The sequence below is a fragment of the Dysidea avara genome, chromosome 15 (assembly GCF_963678975.1).
Source record: "Dysidea avara chromosome 15, odDysAvar1.4, whole genome shotgun sequence".
NCBI lineage: Eukaryota > Metazoa > Porifera > Demospongiae > Dictyoceratida > Dysideidae > Dysidea > Dysidea avara.
Window position 1 is genome coordinate 11,076,895 of NC_089286.1, and position 27,479 is coordinate 11,104,373.

Genomic DNA, 27,479 nt, shown 5'->3' on the forward strand with positions numbered 1-27,479 from the left:
GTTTAAAATATGTCCTGTTCCATGACAGATTCCATATTCTGGAAACCTGAAGTTTCAATTTCTTAATGTTTCAAGTACTGTGTAAAATCCAAAGGGGTTTCCTGAAACCCCCATCTGTACGCCCCTGCCTACCCTATAATGTAGAATTTGCCATATTGCGCATTATATTGTGGGCATGCATGTACATCATGTAATGGAAACCATGCAATAAAATTCATGTAACTATGTTGCATGTATAATGAATAAGACCATTAAATACTATTAGGCCATCCTGCAAGTACACTGGAATGATGAGCATACAGATAATTTTATTAAACAGGGAAGCTGTGTGTAGCTACATAAGCAAATACAACTGTAATATTGTACTATCTGTCCATACCTATAATATTATGTCTACCACACAGGCATAAACTACATATTATGTGATATTAGTATAGTACCTGTCATGGAGGCCATACACATGACAATTAACTTGACAATTCAGTGACAACTGACAATCAATTCAGTAATGATAGTAGGTTGGGGTGCACACATTGCAGATGCGTCTACATTGTTTCTTTAGATGTGGTACACTACACGTTCACTAGTACTAATACTACTTTAAAAAGTAACCAAACAAGTACAAAGAAAAATCAGTTTTTGTATATTCAAATAAGGATCACAGTAATGAAAGAAGCAGATATACTGAGATATCTGCAGATATACTAGCCGACATTTAATCCCTACTTCTCTACCACAATATATCCCTATGATCCCTAATTCTAATTTTTCCTTTTACTGGTGGATATACTGTGAAATACAATTAATGCCTTATTAGGTAGGTCTACACCACACAGTTACTGGTAATATCTGATTCCTGTAATGAGACAAGTGAATTATTACCAAACTATAAACTACTCCACTAACTGTTAGGTGTTTTCCTTAGTGATCTCCTCCTGTTAGAGGATGGTAGAATAGGAGGAGTACATCCTCCACTACTGGGAGTGGTGTCCACAAAGAACACTTGACCACCACTAGACAATTTACTACTAGTCTTCCTGCTACTGGTCTGACTGAGTCTCTTTTGTTTTGGTGTCTTCACTTTCTTGTGTCTCTTCTTTACACTTGTTACTCCATCAGTTTGATCTGAAGTGTCTTCTTTAGAGAGGCTACTTGAAGGATTCTTATCTTCCTCTTCACATTCCTGTAGCATGTACTAGTGTATACTTATTGGTACAGTGTCCCCTACCACTGGTTCATCCTCACTAAACACTTCTTGTTGTGGGGAGGATGGTGTAGTGGACTGTACCTCCTACACAATAACATTAAACTAGTGACCTGATAGTAACAATAGCAATACAAAATAAGTAGTAGTCAATTTACAAATTTACTATAAAGTACATCAGCTCTCACAAAGAACGCTTAGCGGGTACTGATGAAAGCCGGAATGGAATCAATAGGGGCGTGCGCCAAGTTAAAGAATCGTTTTAAACAGATTGTGTACTGTTTCCAACTTTCACACAATAACTAGAATTGTGCTAGAATTAGTTCGCTTCTGCTGTAAACATTTGCTCGACAACTCTATTTAATGCCCACTGCAAGAATGCGTTGTACAATCGTCTAAGCTGAACAACGATCATCTAGCTAAGCTGTTAACCTATTTTTTTTGTAAGCACTGGTAATATAACATACTGCAGTTTGCGAACTCTTGTAAATCGCTGCCAATAATGGTAGTCGCTTCAGAAAACCAGCGACACATGTACAAAAAGGTTTGAATACTGCTACAACATGAAAATACTACAGTAGTTTACCTCTTGGAATGGTAAGGAAGCACTTCTACAACAGGATTAAACTAAACTGGATGGATTTTATTTATACACACCTGACCATGTGGTGGGCATTTAATAGAACTTTCGAGCGAACGATTACTAGCATGCCTATAAACAGAAACAAACTATTTCTAGCATAATTATAGTTATTGTGTGACTATTGGAAATAGCGCACAATCTGTTTTAAACGATTTTTATCTTGGCGCGCGCCCCGATCGATTCCGTTCCATTCCGGCTTTCATCAGTACCCACGCTTAGCAAGGACAGTAGCTGATAAGTCAGTGGTAAAGTATACATCATAGCACAATCTGACATACTTCAAGTTATGGCTGGTCCCACCCTAGTCATTAAGATTAGAGAGTATTACAATAGAAAAATGCCACAATTTTAAATAATCCCTGGGTCTCAAATTAACACACCTAATGTAGTCATAGTCTCTGTGCAATATCATAAACAATGAAGCAAAGCTGTCTTCCTTCTAAACTTGAACACATCAATGAGGATGCAACATGGAGGAATGAAATAGTACACATTGATACTGGTGTGGTATACCTTGTATTGGATAAAAGTTGCTTTAAAGAAATATTCTCAGTCCACAATTTGAGTACCAGTATGTAGTACCAGGAGCTCATAAGTGCCGCAAGGCGTTCGCACCTTTGGCACTTATAAGCTCCTGGTAGTACCCATCGGTGTAGGCAACCTCCCTAGTTTTACTACTGTTTTTATTTGTTTGATCCCTAATCAAACAAAACTTTCCTTGTACTTGTTTGTTTACCTGTTTTGTAACATTGTTATGAATGGTGCACCCACAAATGCCACATTAAAAGAAAGAATGGTACCAGGCTTATTGTTTTTTGTCTGAATGAGTGCCCCATACTGAAATAGTGAAGTGGTCATTACACTTCATTTTCAGCTATGCTCAGCCGTTACACAGTGTTACAAATGGAGAAAGACCTCTGCAATCAGTCCAATCACAATACAAAACTCGGACAATTTCTGTTACAAACATAGGGAAGCCATCACGTCACACTATTGTGAATCGACTGTCAGCAATGATAAATAGGACACAAAATACACAGGTAAGTCCACAAAGCATGTATTGTACGTGTTGTGGTATGCTAAAGAACACCTGTCAGGTTGAAACAATGTCAAACAAAGAAAAAAATCAAGCCCTTAGTCTTAGCTGTTATCAAGTTACGCTTCTCTGAAGGAATCGGTCACTCAGGCAGTCAGTGAGTGATTAGAAAACATCAACGAATAATTTTTTTTAAAAACAACAGATCCTACTAAAGGCACTTTTGTACTTGGTTATACCTAACCATGCAGCTGGTTTCTAATCAATTTTTTTGTGAGAAAAGTGCAAGCCTCCATGACCCCTAAAATAGAGTACCATACTGTATGATACACTATAAGGCGATATCCTTCACTACCCCACTACAACCACACCTGATCAACACTATCAGTGGATGATGGAACAATCACAGGATCATCAGTTGTGTCTGTTGTGTCCACTACATCATGATCACCAATAACTTGTAGTGACTGTAGAATAGAAACAATTTAGTGATTACATCACTTGTTAAGGGTCAATTGTGGTCACATGATAAAATTGTATTTGTGGTCACATGATAAAATTGTATTTGTGGTCACATGATAAAATTGTATTTGTGGTCATATGATAAAATTGTATTTGTGGTCACATGATAAAATTGTATTTGTGGTACATGTTCCTCATGTTTGTGGGTACAGTAATAATAACCACAACATTAACCAACTGCCACACAAATTTTGCTGTTGTGGAGCTTCCTTTGTTGTATAACAATAAATCATCTAATGATCCAATAGAAGTGTTTACAACACAGAGTACTACAATATGAAAGATTCATGAAGCTACAAACTCAAAGTCTGATCACTAGTTATGTCAATATCTTGTGTTGTGTGTACTTGTGTGACGTGTAGTAACAAAATGGTGGGAAGGAAATTCACAGTACACAATACCACTGAGCTGTACAACCAAATACAATCATTCCTTGGTTGGCCAGAGTTCCATCAAGGCATCAGATTGTTTGTACAGTTTACCACTGGGCTCAGATAAAGCAGCCAGCAAAGCAGACCACTGAACCATGGCTGTAAATTTTAATAGTGTATACTCACATCCAATAGTTCCTCAATAATGTTCTCTGTAGTGTTATATAACATCACCATGGTAACATCACTGTCTGAAGATGACTGCTTTAAGTTTAATTTCTTCATCAACCTGTATGTGTGTAATTATAAATACAAATATAGAAATACATACAATTTTGTATAAATACATCAAGTTATACAAATACATGCAGCAAGAGAACACACGTACGTCACCTCGGGTGTGTGTTGTGTAGCCAGTGTACAAATCCTTTAGGAGCAGGTAATAGTTTATCAACCTGTTAACTGACATGTATGACTATACAATGATAACACCAGTCACACCTTAAAGTCACCAACTCCAGTTTGTGTGTGAAGTCTGTTACACATAATACAACAACACAAGTACCTGTAGCAATAAAACACTCTAATAGAACATACACTGAAATGTTCTTACTTGACATAACAATGATAATCCATCTGGAGAACTGACGTCTTGTCTATTACATACCTGTGAACATGGAGGAGGATGAGTGATTACACTGGTCAATAGTACAATTACATGTCACCTGTTGTAACAAGTGATCTATTAACTACATGATTGTTGTGAGCACATAGTACATTGCACACAAAAAGGTACACATAGGTACAACAAAACTTTAATACTTGTTGTAAGCACACATGTGAGCACGCACGCACACACACGGTACTCTCACTTGTAAAGTAATAACAATACTGGTAGGGAACACTGAGGTAGTTTATCAGGTGAAATTTGTAGTACCACATTCAAATAATGTACACGAGAGTGTCCTACAATATCAGAAGATCAACATCACATTTGAAACATCAACTACACTATCATACAGTACTACTTGTACACATACTAAATAATTGGAATACACAAAATATCATGTTCTTAACTTTTAATGTTCTGTTGATCTGTTCTACTATACTGACATGTTTTGTATAGTGTTACACTGATATACATATTATCACATTTACCGATACAGATTATTTCCTCATTCTTCTAAGCGATACGCTGATATTATAACCAATAGTCTTCAGAACAAGGGAGGGAGTCACCTAAAGTTTGTGTGTACATTGCATTTGTAGTAATTAATTGTGTGGGTGGCAGAGTCTACAAGGTCTGCTACAGTTTTTCCACTAGCCTCAAAAGCCAAATAGTTATAAAACAGCTACAAGAGTGTATTCCAGACCCTTTGCAGAGGGAATTGACTAATATACACAGCCTGCTATAGCCTTGCAACAATACTGTACTAAACAGACAAGCATCAAGCCTAACAGTTATAAAACAGTTACAACAGAACACCACTGTGTTTACTGTCACACGTTCATTGCCAACTTTACTGATTGATTTCGGTTAATCAGGTAATTATTTCTGCTTCATTACCAATATATGTAAAATTAGTTAATATTCGCTGTTACTGATTATTCAACCAATTATCGGTACAACACTAGTTTTGTACCAAGTAACATCAGTTTACAATTTCTAAAATTTTTTTCTATAAAAATTTACATATTGAACAAGACAAGCCCATGTGTACATGTAATGATATCACACAAGTACTGAAGATATTTCACATGAGCTGAATAGTCTCTGTACAAAAAGTAGAGTAAGGAACATGACAGGCTCAATACATATTTTGGTTCTACTTAGTTTGCAATGATGTGATTTACTATTGGAATAAAACACTGTCGTTATGGAGTAATTAAGACATACAGTAACAACAATGTGTGGCAGTCATAGTAACAGTGATCAACAATTATTACATTATGATCATTTTGTGCAATACATTACGTTCAACTGGTAGTATAGTATGACTACATTTAATAAAATATTTTGATAACGCTTCGTTGTACATGTGGTCTGCCCCTACCTCCTATGTGTCTTCAATTCAGGTAGTATTTATAAAACTAAACTAACCTAGTATAATATGTAATATCGAGATCACATGATCCAGTGTAGTAGTCTGGTGATCCCCACTAATCATCAGGTACTCAGTATACAATGATAAGATGGCTGACAATAACTGCTCCTGACTGGGAGTGGTCTGTAATGGAATAATTGTAAACAAACATACAAAGTATTGAGACAATGTCTTCCTGTATAGTGGAACCTGTCTTTATATAATTATCAACCACCTGCTTAGACACATCAAGTCAGGTTCCACTGGGACAGAATACACTTCATTTATGTACATGTACCAAGGAAGAATAGGGATCGCTGAAAAAGGCCATGAAACAAGAAGGGATCGCTGGGATGGTAATGTAAACCACAAATCCCTATTTTGACTCACTGCCATATTTTAGTTACATACTCCATCAATTTGTATGGTTTACATTACCACCCAGTGATCCCTTCTTGTTTCATGGGTTTTTCAGCAATACCTATTCTTCCTTTAAAAAATTTTTTTTTAATTCATCTAGTTTGTGCACTTCCTATTAATCCAGTAATGGATTTGTTTTATTAATAGTGATTGAATTATACATAGTAATGTAGTCAATGTTTCAGTACACATATGAAACTGATCAAATTGCAATGTACATACAGAGTCTCCTAATATGCGCTAGAATTTACACTACTAGTGTTTTTAATAGCTGTCAAATTCAATGCAATGTGTTATCAGATACACTTGACTGCATAATTAAAGTGTTTGCGCGACTGCTCTATTAGAGTATTTTGATATTCGGTAACCCACCCATGTACAATTATCATGGAGCAAAAAAACCACCTTGCAACAAAGTCTTCAGCAAAGATGAAGTTTCCTAACCTTAATAAGAGAACAGATTTTATTAGCAACAAGCAGCGCACACCAGAAAACCTACTGTGATCTTGATTTTTTTGCAAGAAGAAACAGCCCAGATAGAGGAGTTTCCATCTGAAAACAAATTCAAAAAAAAGTTCAAGGACTTATGGACACGCCATGCTACTTTTATCACAGTATTCTCCTTGTAAACTTTGCAGTGTGTTTACAAACTAAACTAAATGTCAGTTTTGTCTGAAATACACTTAATGTTTCCTTTTAACTTGATACCTACTAGCGGACCTATACTCATCACAAAAACCACCAGAGAGTCATTTTGAGTTGGAGGATGCTTTCCAAGGTGTGCTTTTTATTAGAGTTTTTGCAAAAACATTGGTGATCCCTACTATGAACTAGGGTTGAAACGATTATGGTTTTTTAGTATTCGAGTACTGTCTAGAGTTAATGATTGAATACTCACAAATACTAACTACTTGTGGTCATATCCATTTGACATGTTTTATACTGACTTTAAGCATTTTTCAAGTAACAACGTACACACTGTATTAAAGTACTGATGTTAGTGTTCCTGACAAGAAATTATGCCAATCAAACTCTGTAGCCTTCATTGTGTCACTCCCTGATGGCAAATGCATCATGTGAGCTGGGTCATGTGTCATGTGATCTTAATAAGTACTTGAGTACCAATTTTACTATCCGAGTACCAAAATCCTTAATGAGTAGTCGAGTATTTGCAGTATTAGTTTCAGCCTATTATGAACCCACCATCGTAGGAATAGTTGATCTAATAAAGCTGTCCGTGTAATAAATTGGGGCCAAAACAACCCAAATTATATTCTATTCTGTTTTGGCTTCTTTGTAGCTACTTTGTTTATCTCTTTATTAACTAGTGGAATAAAAAAGGAATAGGGATCACTAAAAAAGTAACAAAACAAGACCTGATCACTGGGGTGGTAATGTAAACCACAAATTCCTTTTATGACTCAACTCAAATTTCCAAATTTCCTTGGCTACATGACACACTATAGGAAACCAGTAGTGTATAATATGTACTTTAAAGTTCCCACAAAATTTGCACATATCACAACACATTTCTAAATCCCACAAATTATCCATTACCTTCTTGTTGTCATTAGCAACGTCACCAGTTGGTCGACAGTTACAGGTGAAGAGACAAGTCCACATCATCTGTTTCAATTTTCTGTAACTACATTACCAAATATGTAAATGAGTTACTAAATATAGTAACACTTACTAGTCACGTGACCTCTTGGTTGGCTTAGTATCCACCAGATTGGTTGGCATGACATCCACAAGATGACTAAAGATCCTACAAACAAGAAATGTAGAAGTAGTTTGTGTTGAAGAATTTAGCTCACTTCAAACACAACTTCAACCAATCCATCTTTGCCTCCTGAACGAAACCAAAACAAAAAATATGCATATTAAATTTGTAAATACGTGTATACACAGACACATAATAAACTAACCAAGTCATTCACAAGCTGGTCACATCCTAAAGTAACTAGTGTTAGAGATGAGTGGTATTGTAGTTTTGAAGAATGGCACAAATACCTTGAATACGTTTACTAAAATTACAAATTGCACTTATAAGTGTGTTATTAGTTTTCTAAAAGAACAAAAGAAATTACAATTGAGCTGGAAAGTAAAATTGGTAGTACTCCAATAGTAAACAAACCATTGGTGAATACTTCTACATACACCAGCTTTGCTTGTATGCAGGACTTGGCTTCATTTATGGTCATGCACTACAAAAAGTTTAATTGCTATGTTGCTGTAACTAGTGTACATATTACATTTGTTCGTTACAAGCTATATATAAGCCCAACCTTCTAAATACATGCTCCCACCTTACAACTACAAGTGACACGAGTGAGACAAGTGACACAAGTGAGACAAGTGACACGAGTGAGACAAGTGACACGAGTAAGACACACACATTTTTCTGGTGTAGTTCAGCCTCAAAAACATACTTTGTTGCAGTATCTTGGTCTCAAGGGCACTCCCCATACACTATTACTCTTTGTTCTTGCCTGTACAGTCGTATTCAGTACTGTCAGGATCCCAAAATGCAGCCAATCATGTCCTGGATACAACGCGCATTAACAAGTTGATGTTGTGCTACTTCTAAAAACCAGGCACCATGTAGCTACAGGGTGTAGCTAACTCATCTGGAATTAACCAACTAAGTATTGCTATTTTATTATGTTGTGCAATAATGCAAAATGTAATTCTCAGATTTTTTAATTCATGAAATTTTTGTAATTCTTTAATTACGTTGGTATGCACTGCTAAGGAAGCGCTTGTTAAACAAATTGCATTTAACAACATAGTACGCACAGAAGTATCTTCTAAACTGTTGACTACAGTGTTTTTCCCACAAATTCTCTCAACAAAAATTCTCTCAACAAAGCCTCACAGCTGCTCTTCATTTTTGTTCTCGTACGTTAGGGATACGCCCCCTTTTCAACAGAAGGGATAGGCCATTCCTGGTAGTCTACAAGGCCTGCACTATTGTTTCTCAATTGTTAAACGATTATAAAACCCAAAGGAAGGTAATTCACAAAGTCTGAGAAGAGTCGCCACACCCATATTTCAGACCGCTGAAAAGCAACCACCTCAAAGCAAAGTTTACCAGTGCACAAGTTAATTTGATACAGATTTCATTTCACTTTTACTTCTTACACGTAAAAGCTGCTTTTACCATTTAATGATTTTCACACACACACATGCACGCACACAAGCGCGCACGCACGCACACACTTTTACGAAAACAATTTCAGTAAACCAGGCACACATTTTTTAAAAAAAGAAGTAATGCGTTACAATTTCCGGATGTAATATCCGTTATATATTACTCATTACTTTGTCATGTAATGCTTTACATTATTTCGTTACAACAAAAGTAATCATGAACCACAATAGTAAGTTCATAATAGGGATCACTCATGTTTTTTAGCAAAAACTCTAATAGAATGCACGCCTAAAAACCACCTTGGAAAGTATCTTCCAACTCAAAACCACCCTGCGGTGGTTATTTGCAATTAGTATTGGTCCACTAGTAAGTATCAAGTGAAAAGGAAACAGTATGTGTATTTGGGACAAAACTGAAATTTGCCATTTTGTTCATATTATTCTTCGTATTATTTTGTTTCACTCATGTACATTTATCCACTTTTTTTCGTGCTTAAAACTATATAGCCATGCTTACCAAATCCTTCCTCGTGTCCATGATCTATTTTTGATTTCGTTTTCGGATGGAAACAGCCCAAACCGGGCCGTTTCTTCTTGCCAAAACACCATTACGCTAGAAGCCATACAAGATTGCACTCAGAGTTAGGTTTTTTGGTGTGCACTGCTTGTGGCTAATAGAATCTGTCTTTATTAAACTCAGTATAGGCCAGGAAGCTTAATCTGTGCTGAAGACCTTGTTGCAAAGTGGTTTTTTCGCTCCGTGATTATTGTACGTGGGCGGGTTATCCAGATTAAGTACTCTAATAGAGCAGTCATGTAAATACTCTAATAATGCAGTCAAGTGTATAACAACAATTCTTGCACTGAATTTGACAGCTATTAAAGGTACCAGTAAAGTGAATACCAGTTCATATTAGGAGACTCTCATTCTGTATGCAGATTACAATTTGATCAGTTTCATGTGTGTCCTGAAACGTTGACAGCATTACTATGCAGAATGCAAAATTACACCATTCACAACAGTCTTCAGTATCAAGAAAAGAAATCCATAATCCAGTAATGGATTAATAAAAACTACACAAACTAGATGAATAAAAAATTGGAAATAGGAATAGGGATTGCTGAAAAAAGCCACGAAACAAGAAGGGATCGCTGGGGTGGTAATGTAAACCACAAATCCCTATTTTGACTTGTTTCAAAATGACAGCTAAAGGTTTATGACAGAGAGTCAAAATAGGGATTTGTGGTTTACATTACCACCCCAGCGATCCCTTCTTGTTTCGTGGCTTCTTTCAGCGATCCCTATTCCTATTTTAAAATTTCCATTTTTTTATTCATCTATATTATTACATAACGCTTTACAAATGTAGCCCGTTATCCCCAACTCTGATGCCATATAGGTATTGTGAAGCTAGTAATTTTTTTGGTCAGAAAAGCCCAAACCTTTATGATCCCCAGCATACAGTACTAGAATATTGTATGATATACTCACATATACACTACACTACCACAACACATGATCAACTAAACACACCTGTGATATAATCATGGAGCAGTTCATGATGTTGATGGCATCTTCTATAGAAAATTCATTATCCTAAATAATGCACACACAACATCATGACATGTTGAGTCAGGAAAAAGACCAAAGAAGTTTCGACAAATACATAAAAACAATCATCTTTACACTACAGATAACACATACACAAGGAAGAACTCCATCACATGAAATTGATAAAGAGAAAACATCCTGACTGCCTGGCAGACTCCTGTAAGCATTCGAGCGTTAATCGGATGGCTGCAGGTTCGAGGCTGCCCAGGTCCAGTCATGGATTTTTTCTCCTTTCTCCACCTTTTCAAACACACTTTATGTAACGACTCTAAACAGGCTGTAGGACCAGATGTTCAACAGACCTTCAGCACTTGTACTACAAAGCCTTAATAAAACTAATAAATAAATAAAACAGTAAAATGTGTGGTTTTAAGTCTTTAACACAGACACACAGAGACATGGGACATTATAGCACCCTGAACTTGTGGAAGGGGAATGCACACACACACAAAACTAAAGTCTTAGTAGGCATGGGGTCAGCAAACGTTACTGTTCAGAGAACACCGCACAGTTAAACTAGGTGTTTAGTCTAGGCAAATCCACCTTTAGACTATAGCCCACCAAGTCTTATAGAATTAAAGTCAAGGAAAACAAACACACTAATTAGTCCCACCAGTACATACCCACTAAGGACAGTTAGGCATTAACTTGTAGGACATCAATTATCCAAGATTTCAATTATCCTTATACTCAAGTTACATTTTTTTAAAGTAAAAAATTAAATGACATTCCTCTCACATTAAGTAATTGTGAAGTGCCAGCAAAACAGAAGAAAGTCGTACGTACACATTGTACTATTGAGAAAGTTAGATATCATTGAACCATTAGCTACACTGTTATAGCATAGAAGTACAGAATTGGTAGAAATTAAAGAATAGCAAAGCTAAACTACAAAAGGAAATGGGTGTGAGGGAGATGACAACTAATTAATGAAGATTGGAGGTTTTGAAACACTTTACAAGGCATTGTACTGTATATTTGATAAAGACAGTAATGTGAGGATGTGGCTGTAAACAGTAGTTTGTGGCCAAGAGTCAAGCAATTGCATCCAGACACTTCTACTTTTTGTACAAACAGTGGTTTTAAATGGTGATTTTGCAAACACCATAATCTTCAAAGTATTACCATGTAAGACGAACAGGGAACAGCGGATATTGACGTTGCCTGTGCGTTTCGATATGGTCTTGAAAAGGTGTTGGCTGAGTATTCTACAAAGCAGATAATTGATTGTGAGGCCTTCGGTATTGCTTATTACCATTGTTAGCTTGTCAGAGAAAATGTCTAAAGGGAGGAAAAATGTAAAGATAGAGTGACAATCTGTGCATGCAACAATGTAACTGGTACGATTAAACTGGGAAGTCAGCCAGGCCACTTGTTTCACATGCTATGAGTTTAAATAATTTGCCTGTGGTGTATAACTGTATTGTTTTTCTTGCTGGCTCCATGATAAATTTTGTTTTGTTTGACCAAAATAAGTTGAGGAATAGTGGCAAAGCACCTAAAGCATTGTTGATCATGGAAAATTGTTTAGCCCACCCTGATGAAGAGCTACTGATCTCAATGGATGGGCTGGTAATGTTTATTCTACCAAACATCAGCATCATTAATTCAGCCCATGGAGCAGCATGTTCTGGAAGCCTTGAAGTGGCGATAGTGGAAAACACATTATACAGGATATGATGGTGAAGTATCACTACAGTTAGGCATGTACAGTATAGACAAACACTATACACATGACCTACCATATTCCAGTGGTCCAGCCAGTGTTGTAAGATCTTCTGTTGCCAGTTAACATTTGCTGTGTGACTGGTCAATAGTAACTGAATATCTGTAGAAGTAACAGTATAGACATTACATAATACTAAACAGAGTGGCTATTGGTACGACACTTCCATACAAATATTTATTCATTTAACTGTTGTACGGCAATCTGCCATCATAACTCTAGAATCAAACACACTAGTTATGACGTTAAGTTTTGGTTTTGGTGAGTTCGAGGTGAGTCATAAATTTACCTTCATACAAACAAGGTCATCACTATGCTTAACCCTTTATTACCGGAGTTTTTTTTACAAAACCGCAAGTGTGAAAACTTTTATGGCTTGTGTGAACTGTGTGCGATACGAGTGGACCCCACCCATTAATTAATCCATGAAGCTATATACCGTTTGATAGCCATCTCTCTCTTTTACCAACACAGCTAGAATACTTACAGATCACACACACAACTCACGCGCTATGAAGCGAAGAAAGCGTATCTTCTCCGTATCGCCATGGCATTGAAAGATGGGCGCCGCCATCTTACTAATCAATGCGATGACATCACACTATTTATTTTTAGAATCCTTATCACGTGGGGAATGCAGTAATTCTAACTAAAGCCTCCTAGTAGCAGGGAGAAGGCGAACATGGAGTTTTAAACAAGTATTATTGTTTTGTATATGCTATTTTATATTGCCAAGTGCCATAACTTACCCATGCTTCTTCCTATCGCCGAATGGTAAACTTCGTTAGAAGCGCCCGGTCCTTCTGAGCAGTTTGGTAGCAATTTCGGCTTCATAGCCCCTAGGAAAAAGGAGTTATGGCTCTGTTTATAAAGGGCACTTGTTATGGCAATATATTAGCCATTCGATAATAAAGGGTTAACAAGCAAACCTTAAGTTAGTAGTTGGGCTCAGCATTGGTGTCTTTTTCACCCAGGTGATACAGCTAGCTAATATACATGTTTTTTGATGGCTCACATTTGTAAGAGGGAGTGGGTAGCTAATAGCGGTGTAATGTAGAGCTGTAGCCTGACATAGAGCATCCTGGGTTCAATCCTCAAAACTGTTGCACTTTTTATTAGGGATTAGTATAAGTTTTATTTTTAATTTCATGACTGCCAAATCAACACCAACAGACACAATACTAAAACTGGTATCTGTACTGGTCATGTTTATGCAACACAAGTATATCAAGACACGGCCCAAGAAGCCAGCACGCCACACCGTGAGTATATTTACAGGAATAAAGTAAACGCGATTTTCACACCTTTGTAGCTCCGTGATTCCATATCCAATTGAAACCAAAGTTGCTACACAAGTGCCGGCTACGTAGGGGAGTCCACAGTCCAATTTTGAAGAAAATCGCCCCAGCCATTTCCGAGATACGAGCAGCCAAAGTTTGGGTTTTTTTTCTTCGTATTATTCTTCTTCTACTACTACTTCTTTTCGCACACTTTGCAAAAAAACACGAATGCGTGCTCCAATCGGGCTGAAATTTGGCACACTTAAAGGGCTCATTAAGGCGAATCTCAGTGCCAGGTTTGGTAGGGATCCGATGAACATTCACGGAGTTATGACCGATTATTTGCGTAAAATTAGGTCGAAGATCTGTCACACCCACAGGGTAAACCGCTTGAAGGAATGAGCTGAAAATTGCTATGTAGATTGAGTGCCTTTTTGTGGTTTGAAAGGAATCCAGTTAAAGGCTATCGAGATGTGACACAAAACCCAACCTGTGTCACAATTACACAATCGATTTTTATGAATAAAAAAAACTTAGTTTTCAGGCCTACCAGGCAAATCGCTTAGAGCAGTGAGCTGAAAATCGGTGTGTAGCTGGAATAATTATCATACAAAGTCCTTGCAGTAGTACAGAAGAATCGGATTACAAACCACTGAGTTATGATTCCAGAGCCAACTACGTGTAGCACATGCGAGATCAGGATACTCTAATAGAACAGTCACCCTAATAGAGCATTCAGCTACGTTTATAATTTACTCATTATAGAATTATATTACATTGCAAGTTATTCTGTAGGGAGTTCAGCTACAAACAAGTCATCCTGTAGTCAGATCAGCTAGAAGAAGGTACCTAATAGAGAGTTCAGATACAAAGAAACCATCATGTAGAGAGTTCAGCTGCAAACAAATCACCCTGTAGAGAATTCAGCTACAAATAAATTGCCCTGTAGAGAGATCAGCTAGAAGAAGTTACCTTGTAGAGAGTTCAGTGACAAAGAAACCATCGTGGAGAGAGTTCAGCTGCAAACAAATCTCCCAGTAGAAAGTTCCACTATGAACCGATCAACCTGTAGAGAGTTCAGTTAGAAACAAGTCATCCTGTAGAGAGATCAGCTAGAAGAAGTCACCTTGTAGACAGTTCAGCTACAAAGAAACCACCATGTAAGAGAGATCAGCTGCAAACAAATCACCTGTAAAGAGTTCAGCTAGAAAGAAGTCACCCTGTAGAGACTTCAGCTAGAAGAATTACATTGTAGAGAGTTCAGCTACAAAGAAACTACCATGTAGAGAGTTCAGCTGCAAACAAATCGCCCTGTAGAGAATTCAGCTACAAACAAATCACCCTGTAGAAAGATCAGCTAGAGGTTACCTTGTAGAGAGTTCAGCTACAAACAAGTCATCCGGTAGAGAGATCAGCTAGAAGGATCACCTTGTAGAGAGTTCAGCTACAAAGAAATCACCCTAAAAAGGCCGGCTTTAGGGCTTTTTAACCTATCATTTTTTTCTTTACCACAGGAAGAAGAAAAGATGAAGCAGGGTGATTTCTTTGTAGCTGAACTCTCTACAAGGTGATCCTTCTAGCTGATCTCTCTACCGGATGACTTGTTTGTAGCTGAACTCTCTACAAGGTAACTTCAGCCGGCTTTGGGGTATACAAATACAAAAAGAAGTGAAATCTAATCCAAAACAGCCAAGCTGCAAAAAAGAGTGCGACTCTCAGAAAGGTCATGGTGAAAAAAGATGTGAAATCCAAGGTGGCGGCCAAGAAATGGCTGTGATGGTAGGTTAATGGTAAAAATTTTAATAACAACAATTCAGGTGAATTTAGTACCGCTTGGTCTTAAGTACGCAATAAAATTGAAATTTCAACTAGAGTAGGGACCATAGCACATCAATAATAAGTAATGAAACAAGCTGGAGCAATGCACGGTATTAACAGTAAAACAATAAGAATTGTTATATCCCCACTGTGCATTTCCATTATGGTATCATGAGCACAGTAGGGATATAACACTTCTTATTGTTTTACTGTGATTATAAATATCGTGTATTACTCCAGCTTGTTTCAGTACTTTTATTGATGTGCTATGGTCCCTACTCTACTTGAAAATTCCAATTATTGGTGTTAACTTTTTGTAAAATAAAATTATTGTGACTGGTGAACCCATACGTACCGTATCAAAAGTACTAACGTCACGTGTCCCAGCTACCAATTATTGCCTGAAAGTGAAGTATCTATTACGCTTTGTTGTCAGCTATGTTCGACCTGTTTCACAGCATTATGAATCAAGAACTGTTCGAAAAGTACATCTGCAATCAAAGTAGCCACTATGAAAAATACAGACAATTTCCATTATGAAGACTATACTAGTATACAAGGTAGTATACAGACTAGTATACTAGTATACAAGGTAGTATACAAACTAGTATACTAGTATACAAGGTAGTATACAGACTAGTATACTAGTATACAAGGCGGTATACAGACTAGTATACAGGTCACTAACACTGATGGGTAGGATCCTGACAAGTTCTGATCTCTGCTAGTCGTTGGTCTAACTGTCCTAACATCAGTAATGGTCTTCTGTCTACTAACGGTGGAATGACCTTCTCTCTCACCATCTTCTTAGATAAGACACTAAAGAAGAAACACACACACAATACTCCATGAATATGTACCCACATAAAGTAAATATCTGAATAGCAAGGAGTTATTATAATCAGGAGCCACCTGACTGCAGTGTGCAAAATAACAATGGACAATACATCGACCATTCACTTTAAAAATTAGGTCTCTGGATCCCAGATCAACAGATTACAGATCACACACACACAAACACACCCAGTTCAACTATGAGTATATCAACTATGGGAGACATCAACAAGAGCTAAAAATTGTCATTTGTGACTAAGACCTGGACTATACATATACAACAGGTACTGGTATAGCTAGCTTATAGCTTAAGCTTTACTGTTTACCTCGCAGCATTATGCAGCAACAACATGTACACATCATGTATTAAGCACACTTCTGTAGGATGATTTTTTGAGGTGGAATTTTTGGTCCCGTACAAAATTTTTGGGGCGATCCCTACTTAAACAGTACTACCGTGCTGTTTGATAATTCAAAGTGCTGTTTTCAAGGTAGGCATACATTTTTATGATATCCACTTGCTGTAGATAGCATTTTTGTTGTGCAGCTATAATCCTGTGAAAAGACTGCAAGGTGAACAGTGTATGTTACGGTAGTATAGTTTTCTTGTAAACCATGTACAGCTAGACTAGCTATAGTATACCAATACTGAGCTTCACATCCGTGGCTTTGGTCACTATAGTGACAGTCAGTTTTAGCTTAATTTCCCTCTTGCTGTTGATGTCCTTCCCACACTGGAGAATTCCAAATCTCTGCAATGCCTATAAGCAAATATGTGCTCACATGCTCATGTACAGCAAGACCACCCTTACTCCTAAACCACCTTCCACAAGCAGTACACTGTAGTGCACCCTGTCGTTGGTGCTCTCTCTTCAGTACATTTATGTCTTGCTTTGTTTTGTTTCCTACGAAAAGTCCTGCTACACACTGAACACTGCACTGATGGTAAAGCTGCTCTAGATGGATGCTGACTGTCGCACATCCTTTCATTATACAGATTGCCCCACTGACTTCTGTGAAGTGCTGAGGTACACCAAGTATCCAATAGTTCAGTCATCTTAAGGTCTGCCTTTACAACATTTCTCCATCTCTTTCATGGCAAACCAGGTGGTCACTTCTTGGGCAACCATCCAAGCAGTGTTCTCTTAGGGGTCCTGTGGTCTCCCATCCTTGCTAAATGTCCCAACCACTCCAATCGATGCCTAACCAGTTTCGCAGTGATGAATGGTCTCAGAATCACCCCACATCAGACGAATTGTCTCAGAAGTAATATGCTGCTTCCTCCTGCTTATCCCAAGTTCTAATACACCGATGGTGAAAATGGTTCAGATGAACAAGATGTCGCTGGTATGGTGTCCAACACTCCCTTCTGTACAATTGTACACTTAGTTTTTACACATGCCTGATACACAAGTCTTTTAGTTGTAACTGACAGCATTCTATCTTGAAAAATTGCATGGCGTAGTGCACCAAATACTCTGGATGAGGAGCTATACGTTTTCTACCTCTGTGTCCAGCTTCCCATCAGATGTTATCTGGGAACCATATATGATATACAAATTCAGGTACACACTCCACATATCCTCCAGATGCTACTACTGGTTGTTTATCTTCCCCTGTTATACCATGCCCAGCCACCTAGAACTTGATAAAACTAATTGACAATCCAAGACCAGCCGCAGTAGAATGATATGCTCTAATGGCCTTCTTCAGCTCTGGCACATAATGTAGCTAATAATGCCACATCATCAGCAAACTGACACTTGTCAGTATCAAATTCCTCTGCCCCACTGGTGGATCTGCAGAAAAGCTGTCGGTCCAACTTATAGAACAATGTAGTGCCTACACCCTTTACATTCCTTATTCGTGAAAACCATCTTTCAGTAGCAGCACAAGAATACAGATTAAAAAATGTTTGGGCAATGGTGCATCCCTACCTCAAGCCATTGTTCACATCAATTCCCTCTCATCAATCTAATCTGAGCAGTCATGTTCTCATGAAACCACCTCATGATGTTAATCAGCACTTCCAGTACTCCAAGTTTCCCAAGCACCTTCCAAAGAGCCTTATGGGGCACTGAGTCATAAGCTTTCTTTAAATCCATGAATATTTTAAAAATTGCTTTGCCCGATTTTCAACAGCTTTCTCTGAAATTTGACTGATGGTGAATATCATATCATTACAGCCCCTACCCTTCCTGAAACCACACTGTGATTCAGGGAGCAAATTCTCAGCAAGTTTTGCAACCAGTTCTGTACAACTCTAGCTACTACTTTGCCAACCACCTCCAAAAAAGAAATCCCTCTCCAGTTATCACAGCACTTCAGATTTCCCTTCTTGGGAATGGGGGTCAAGATGGCAAACCCATTCTTGTGGGACCCATTCTTCCTTCCACACAACTCTCAGTAAGTTGGTTAACAAACCACAAAACTCACCATTATTAATTCCCACCTTAAATCATCTCAGGTAAGATTCCTACGCTACCCAGAGCTTTCCCATTCTTCACTTTAGCAAGAGCAGCAGCAACACCCTTGTTAGATGGAATTGCAGCAGTCTTCTCAAACACTGGCCTCTGCTCCACAAAGTCCAACTCACAAGGATCAAAATCGCTACAAATGTTAAGTACTGATGTGAAGTGTCTTCTCCAACAAGCCTGCTGAGAGACCCAAATTACTACACGGATTTTCATTCTCATCATCAATGCATAGTCACTACTCTAGATGGAGTTAACCCCCTTCTTCCATATTGTAGGTCTCCAATACCTCTCCATGCTTCTACTCCACCAAAACTCCCTCGTTTAATCTCACTTGCTTTAGCTACAAACCTATCATTCTTTGCCTTCCTAATTGCTCTTCTTGCATTGCTTGTTTAAATTTTACATGATCTTGTACAGTTCATTTCTATGTTGGAGGAATGGGTTTAAAGCAGCAAAAGGCTCTCTAAACCAATCTGGCTGGTGTTACTTCTCATAACCTAACACACTACCAGCAGATTCAATCAAGGCAGTGCGAAATGCAGACACACTCACTGTGCTAGCTATGCACTGTACGTGTAGGTTGTTCGGTTGGCGATTGTACTTGTATATTCCCCCAGGCCTAGTAATAGTAATAATCATGATTTAACAAGAACTTATGAACTGGTAATTGCCTAGAACATTGTTTAACTCTTTGTGATATGTGATTATTTAGAAAGATATGGAAAAGGATGACGATGCAGAAAGAGCAGCTTTTAGGACCTACCATGCATTAGTACACATGGAAGACTTTGAGGGAATTTCACTGAGCGACGTGGGTAAGTATATTGATATGTGCATGGATATGTTGATATTACTCATAGTGTAGTAGTCATTTTATGACTTACGGTTTGGTACCCTTGACATGATTCCAATTTTACTCAGAATCAGCCTGTGTTGAGCCAAAGGATCCTGAGCAATCTAAACACCATTCTGATCTTATGGAGGCTTGGAATCACTGCAAAAAGTGGTCCAAAAGTATAGAGGTGTTCTATCACTATAAAGAGGACCAGAAAGTGTTGGCCAAAGTTCATTTTAGATCTTATCCTGCTGTAAGTATACACAGTAATGTGAAGATGTGTTTAATAAATGGTGACCATTAGGATGAACTTCCAGAAGAAATAATTGAAAAGGTAAAATATCAGGTAAATCGTGAATCCCCTGAGGACAAAACTCGAGATTTTCTAGAATGGATGATGTCTGTAAAGAAAGAAATCCACCATTTGGTATTTTAAATACTATCGTTGACATTGTATGTAATATTTTATTTCAGACTGTTCTACGTGGAAAATGGTACACTAACATGTTTGTATACAACCTGTAAGTTATCCATTAAGTGAAACACTGACACACATGTGAAATCTGTAAAGAAGAGACTTCGTTGAGTTGGTCTGGTTCAACTGTGTCAGGTGGGAAGTGACATAGTGGATCACGTTTCACTGCATTTTACAGATTGGTGCAAAGACTTGGAAATCTCCAGTAATTCAAACTTGAGCTGGACGTGTATATCACGTGAGCTATTGATCTGCTAAACTCAGACACCCTTAAAATGTAAATAGCGTCAATCGCCAATAACGTAAAAACTGGATGCTGTGGATATCCATAAAATTGTATTGGAGCCATTGGAAAACAATATGACAACTAATGGATAACTCTCTCATTAGCTACATTGTTTGTGGTATACTCAAAATGGCATGTGATGTGGTTGGTTTGTGGTGAAGATAACAGTTTACTGGGTTGTGCCAGTCTATTATCTTAGTTACCTGTTATTCTCAATAAGCAAATGAAGTATGCAATTAAATTTATGGCTTCCTCTGTGTAACTCTCAAATTTTGTCTTACTTGTTGGTCTAGCTCTTCCACAAGTATTAGCAAGCATCCAGTTTTAAATCCTTCATAATATTTCATTACTTTGAATGGCCGGTGTATTCTTAGTTAACTTCTTTTTTTCCCTGGGTGTATCAGCAGTACTGTCTTCCCAGTATGATAATAAACTTCAACAAAATTGCTGGACACTCACATTCCATTCAACCACGTAAATTAGAAAATTTTCCTAATCATTGAAGTAACCCCGTGTTACAGTAGTCCTCTTTCCCAGTTCATATCGTTGGGATGGCATCAAGGACCTCTAGTACTTCTTTTCAATTTGTTTTTCACCAGAAGAATTTATGGCAGTGATTGCTGAGAATGGAATAACCTGGTTGGGTTGACCAGTTGGCAATGGTAAATTAGTCACTATGGTAAATGCTTTTTATCATTTTCCTTGAACAAAACACATACTGAAAACACCCAGTAGCAGCATGAGGCAAGTCATGTCAGCAAGGTGAGGTGAACAGAATATTTGGATACAATAGCTAATTTTGGCAGAGAAAACTGGCAAATCATGATTAATTTGCCAATTCAATGATTTTTACAAATTTGGGTGCACAGACTAATATCACAGTGAGTATTAGCTACAGTATAATTAAGACCCTACAATTTTTTTAAAAAATTTCCAGGAGTTACCTAGCACTACTTACCAGACTGTAGGACCAGGTATCCTACAGACCTGCACTTGTGCTGTAAAGCCAAAATAAATATGTACCGGATGTAAAAAATGCTATCCAAATAAAATATGATCAAATCACCCATCACAGAGAAGGCACCTGCTACAGTAAGGTCAAGTATCACTAACAGAACTTACCCACAAGATCTGACTCTTTTCAGGCACACTGTTACACACCTCAACAAACCAAAGCTAATCCCCACAAGCTGTCACACTTGTAAGGCTTTCCTTGTTTGCTGGATACCAAGGCAAGTATCATTAAAACCCATTAGCAACATGACCCATACGTACCAAAAAGCAAAGTGGGGTGAACAAGGTCATTTCATCTTCTTTTAATATTATGTTGTTTGTATTTTCATTGCTTATGTATACTATTCAAAGTGATGATATGAGGAGGAAACTTGGGTACCATGGGCGGGGCTCACATCAAACAAAGCCTTTCGATGGCAACTCCCATAGCAGATATACCCCCAACACAAGTACCATTATCAACATTATCAGCAGGCAAGATGCATATATGTTCACCATCTACTGTCCAAATTGAGTTGGTACAATTACACAGATTTCAATTACCGTTGAAGCTGTTTGAAATACACAGCATAGTCAGTGGTTAGTTCATTCTTTAGCTTCCCCTCCTGCATTTCTTCCAGGCTAGTCCTAAACACTCGCTGCAGGTCGTCATCCTCAACTGGTGATGGTAATGACGAATCTAGAGTAGCCCATTACTATAGATACACCTCTGCCAAGCACATGTCCTTACCTTGAACTAGCTGCTTACCGAACACAACAATAAACCGTCTCGCTAACTTCTTCGCCATCCTGATCTCACTTTCGTTTCACACGTGAACGACTTCTGATGAACACGCGCTATTTAGAGTTCGGTTCACGTGATCTTGTACTTATGTTTGTAAAAAAAATAAGAATACGACTTTACACAACAAAAAAATATATAAATCCGCATGTTACAAAAATGTATGCATCAGCTATTATAGACAATGCAGTAAGATTGAAACTGAGAATGCATAGAAAACTAATAGTTCTGCTATGTTAAGACACTTCTTTTTCTATCTCATTGGCTAGGTTCTTATATCCAGCACTCCTCAAGCAGCTAAGCACTGTCTCCCAGGATACATTACCAGATTTCAAGTATTCTCTAATCATCGCGCCCCGACAGTCTCCCACATCATAATGATTACTCTTCTCAATTTGATGTGTTTTAGATCCATCGTCATCGTTGAGTAGGAAAGCTGCCAGTGTCTTCCAGTCAGCAACTCTCTCAAAATACTTTGTTAGAGTTTGGTTGTTGGGCTCTATAATGTGTAGTAGAGAAACACTTAATTATTTTGAGGGGATTCCCAAGGGTAATTATCATTTATCTAATTTGTCACAACTACAGGGTGGCACCAAAAGGGGCTTTATACCCCATAAGTCACCAATTATCGGTACCAATTATCGGCACTTGTAAACTATAGGGGCTACAGGGTATATGGAGGCTACCAAGCTCCACAATGGGCTGTTATATCCTCTAAAACATTTCTTAGATTCGTTTTCATTTGGTAATTATTGATGTTAGCTATGCTGATTAACCATGGAATTATAAATTTTATATTGAAAACCAGTATGTTTTTACATCTAACCTGAATATCCTTTGAACGGTTGGCCCCATCTTCGTAAAACTTCTCAGAGTTATCCAAGAACTGCACTTTCCTTAGACTCTATTTAGGCTGTTTTGGGTGGGTAGTAAATCTCATATACTCCACCTTGTTTTGCTAATATACTCCACGCCTTCAGGCACAATATAACACATGCTCAAAATCTAGGTTTATCCAATCGCTATACATTGTTCACGTGCAGTGATTTAACGAGCACTATTATTTTGTAATGTGAGGATGTACAGTTGCCATAGCGATAGTTTTAGTGCAAGAAAACCAGCTGCTTTTGCCGAGCCTACAGCGGAAACAGCCATGGATGAGGTAAGTAATCTGAGTGTAATGTGAAATAGAGTCTAAAGCAGTTATACGGGCACAATGTGGAGTCTATGAAATTTATAAACCCTCAGGCCCTTAGTAGCGCCCTCGCGAAAATATAAAAATGCCACCAAAGAACCAATCAGGCATCATCAGTAGGCCTCCTTTGATTTCAAATGTTGAGAATTTAATGCATACATGAGTCAAGCCCTAGGAATTCATCGTAAAAATCTCAAAAATCAGGTTGCTACATAATTAAGTTGTGACCAGGAAAGTTGATTCCACAGTTATGTGGACTACCTGAAGTACTTGTTCAGATTTTAGCTATACAACCAAATCTATATGGACTAGACCATCTTCCCGACAACTAATTTTCTACCAAACGCTAAAATTAATGTTTTCCTTTGTACACATATCAGTCTTTATGCTGTATCATGCCCATATATGGCTAGAAAATGTTGAGGGTATTCTTTAAGGATATTAGTACACAAAATGAAATAACAAAGATAGACATTACTACATGGTACATGTTTTCCATTATGTACTCTTGGCATAGGTTATACTGTATTGAAAAACTGACCTACAAATACAGCTTTCAATCATATAAGAGCAAGGAAGTCCCTTGGGAAAATTTCTTGCTTTATTTTAATTATCACTAGTTACTGTTGTATATAATGTCTTACTTGTTGAATATCTACTGCTGTCACCAGACATGTCTGTAATGTATCCAATATGTACATAATTACAACTACATAGGTGAGAATAAATATAATTCTACCTATAGAGAATAGTTACATATAGCCTGAACAGTCAGGAATCATATTATCACCAGATCACAATTATGAAGATATCATAGTAAATTTTACAAAAGCATGTTTACAATAAGTAATCAAACTCAACATCTAATGCCAACAATTGAAACATCACAAGTTGCATCATTGCATATCTTTGCGATCGTATATTTGCTATACAAATCAACCTATCATGTTCACAATCTATTGCTGGGTAAGAAGCTTTCCTTGCATCACTTTTCTTCAAATACGAAATTAGTGAAGAAAACTGATCACATACTATCACTTTGACATGATGCATACAAACTCCCATAACTCCTGTATCTCAAACTTCTCTTGAGTAGGCAAAACAAGATGATATTCAGGTTTTTACCGTTAGACACACATTTAAAAACTTTTACAAGTAGTTTACCCATTGCATGTAATCCGTGGTTTATACAGTAAAATTTAGGCTTGTATCATTATGTCGGGTTTTTGTAGATCAGATCACATATACTTGTTTGCAAACTTCAACGATCCTCAGTATGTTACACATTAAATGATATCCCTGTATTTTACAATTGCTACTCTGGTCTGATTTTGCCAGTCAAAGGACCAGAACGTTATGCTTATATAGACAGTGAATGATGTGTACAAAAGTGAAGCAGGCTTTAGAATACTCTAACTACCACCTATGGTTATGCTTTCCGTATACATTGACATAAGAGAGCTTTTACAACCATCCTATAGCTGACATGCTGCAGGGTTATGCAGGTTAGCAACCCTGACATAATCTCAACTCTTAAATTGATCTTAAAAGCTCCACACAAGTTATTGCTAGCTAGATATATTTAGCTAGCAATATCTTGTCAATACCCTGTAATTCCAACAATATAAAACTGGACCTGAAAATGGGCTGGTAGTTATATATATATAGTTTGTAGTTAATTACTTGACGGATTCTGATTTGACTCAATCTTTAGTTTAACTGTGCAAAGCTTTGGTTTAAGTCTTGGCCTGAGCTAGTCTGGAGGAGAAACTGAAGACGTACATATTTTTAAACATAGAGGACATCAACCAAACTGTTTTGACTGCCATGTCTACCATGTTTTTCTACCAACATTTAGCTATTACATGTACTGAAATCATTTACTTAGAGTTGGAAATTAAATATACAATCTTCTGAATGAAAGAGCATCTTTTAGTGTACATCTGACATATATGGTCAGTGGCATGTTTTTTCCCTTATATCTTTTCCCAGGCTAAATGGAATACCCTTGCCGCCACCCCCAGCACTGGCTGTCAAGTACTGGACACTAGCTACTGTAAAACAAGCTACATGATGGTGCATGGCAGATGAGAAGCAACGCCTATATCTCAGCAATAACAAACACAATAACAAGTATAATTCGTTTCCCACTTGTCTGCCAACATCAAGGGTACAGTTTCAGATCATAGGATTGCTTCTAATGCACCTATATTATCATCCCCACCCAGGAATATAGTTGAGAAAATGGTGAGGATTTGACTACTCTAATTCTTGGAGGCACGGCTCCACGTGGGCAACAATACACTTTAGGAAACAGGTTAATTATATGGTGTCCTCTTTTATCATATACATTGAAATGAATACGACTATAAAATGTCCTAACTATGATGCCCTTCATGCTGCAGTATAATCCCGGCAGGAAGATACCAGGGAGAGCTTTATAATGGATATAATAAATCCCGGAATACCCCTGCGCAGTTACCCATCCATTGTGACGAGGCATTATGCAGTTTTATTTGTTTAACCATAAGGATAAGGTAAGTGCGGGTAATTCCGGACACTTGATAGTTCTCAACAATGGTAGAATCCCTGGACCTATGATTTGGTATGCTAATGCAGTGTCCTATGGCCTATCTACAAACCAAAATTAAAGCGAATCCGTTATTCCACCCTGAAGTTTGACACATATTTGTAGCAGTCACGCGTAGTTTTGTTCAAAAACTTTGAAAATGTAAGGGCATCCCAAGCTCATATTTTCGATTTTCAAACATTTATATGAAGGTCATACTCTCGGCTAACTGCATACTAAAAATCATAACAATTCATGCAGCACAGGCGGAGTGGCAGTCGATTTTTCAGCAGCCGCTCAGTTGAAATACAAAGAAAATATTCGCGAATTACATAAACTTTTAAAAATACGCACTGTACTGCTTTCTCCCAAAGGGTATGAACTTTCTACTTGATTTATAAGCTGCAGGTGAGTGGTACTTTAGTCTCCATACTTCAAAGAGGATTGGTATAACCTGTGGAAGGCGCTACTTGCTTGTTATTCGAAGTGTCCGGAATTAGCCGCATGTTGCATTTTTACACGCTGTTAAATTTCGGCTCATAACTCCTCAGCAGTTGATTGTATCGAAACGAAATTTGTACTGCAGATGCACCATATGATAGGCTTTAAAACGATTCCTAGAGTTTGTCTTAACTCGCTGTCAGTGCAGTGTTAGAGCGACTTTACTAAAGAGTGTCCGGAATTACCCTCATTTGATTACAAAAGGCAAACGCCTATAAGAGTAACACCTACAAAAACACAAGATATAAAAGCAGAGAACAACAAACATTACAAGCACTGTACATGACTGAATTGGAGCGTACGTACCGGATGGCGATCTTCAGACTCCGCGCGTAAGTCACTGTCAATCGACAAGCTTGAATGTTAAGTCCGAGAAAGGATATTCTAGACTAGCACACCAACAGCCCCCTTGAGATGAGGAACAAGGAAAGTACAGGTCAGACTTCACCTTAAACAATGCGAACACGATAAATTACGGAATGTCACGCCCAACAAAGATGAATTTCATAATCACAAAAGTTGCCCCTAGCAACCTGAATTTTACAATATTTGTAGAGATAAATGTCTATAGTAACATCTCCAGATTTTAAAAGGATGAGAGGGGGCAACAGTTACCTCTTCTGGGCAATCACATAAATGTGTG

General features: G+C 37.7%; 1 protein-coding gene across 2 annotated transcripts; it reads right to left on the reverse strand.

The window, feature by feature from the left end:
• Window positions 1–620: 620 nt before the first annotated feature.
• On the reverse strand, window positions 621–27,330 carry LOC136245992 (uncharacterized). Of its 2 annotated transcripts, XM_066037442.1 has the most exons (20): window positions 27,143–27,330; window positions 24,411–24,443; window positions 22,521–23,070; window positions 22,334–22,469; window positions 16,558–16,688; window positions 12,788–12,873; window positions 10,968–11,030; window positions 8,098–8,132; window positions 7,974–8,048; window positions 7,838–7,925; window positions 5,878–6,004; window positions 4,649–4,742; window positions 4,390–4,443; window positions 4,278–4,341; window positions 4,170–4,231; window positions 3,963–4,065; window positions 3,255–3,350; window positions 1,229–1,291; window positions 907–1,183; window positions 621–856 (listed from the first exon to the last, which is right to left on the reverse strand). In XM_066037442.1, the coding sequence occupies exons 3-20, from the start codon at window positions 22,576–22,578 to the stop codon at window positions 837–839; spliced, it is 1,632 nt and encodes a 543-aa protein (XP_065893514.1). In that variant the 5' UTR covers window positions 22,579–23,070; window positions 24,411–24,443; window positions 27,143–27,330; the 3' UTR covers window positions 621–836. The 2 variants fall into 2 exon arrangements, with proteins under 2 accessions (XP_065893514.1, XP_065893515.1); XM_066037443.1 differs by lacking the exon at window positions 3,255–3,350.
• Between the last annotated feature and the right edge of the window lie 149 nt (window positions 27,331–27,479).

Bases quoted from the DNA above. Each gene is read 5' to 3' on its own strand.
- LOC136245992 (XM_066037442.1), bottom strand. From the start codon at position 22,578: ATGGCGAAGAAGTTAGCGAGACGGTTTATTGTTGTGTTCGGTAAGCAG. The intron at 4,066-4,169 runs GTGACGTACGTG...ACACACATACAG, and splicing joins CTACACAACACACACCCGAG to GTTGATGAAGAAATTAAACT. The intron at 857-906 runs GTTAGTGGAGTA...GTCTCATTACAG, and splicing joins ACTAAGGAAAACACCTAACA to GAATCAGATATTACCAGTAA.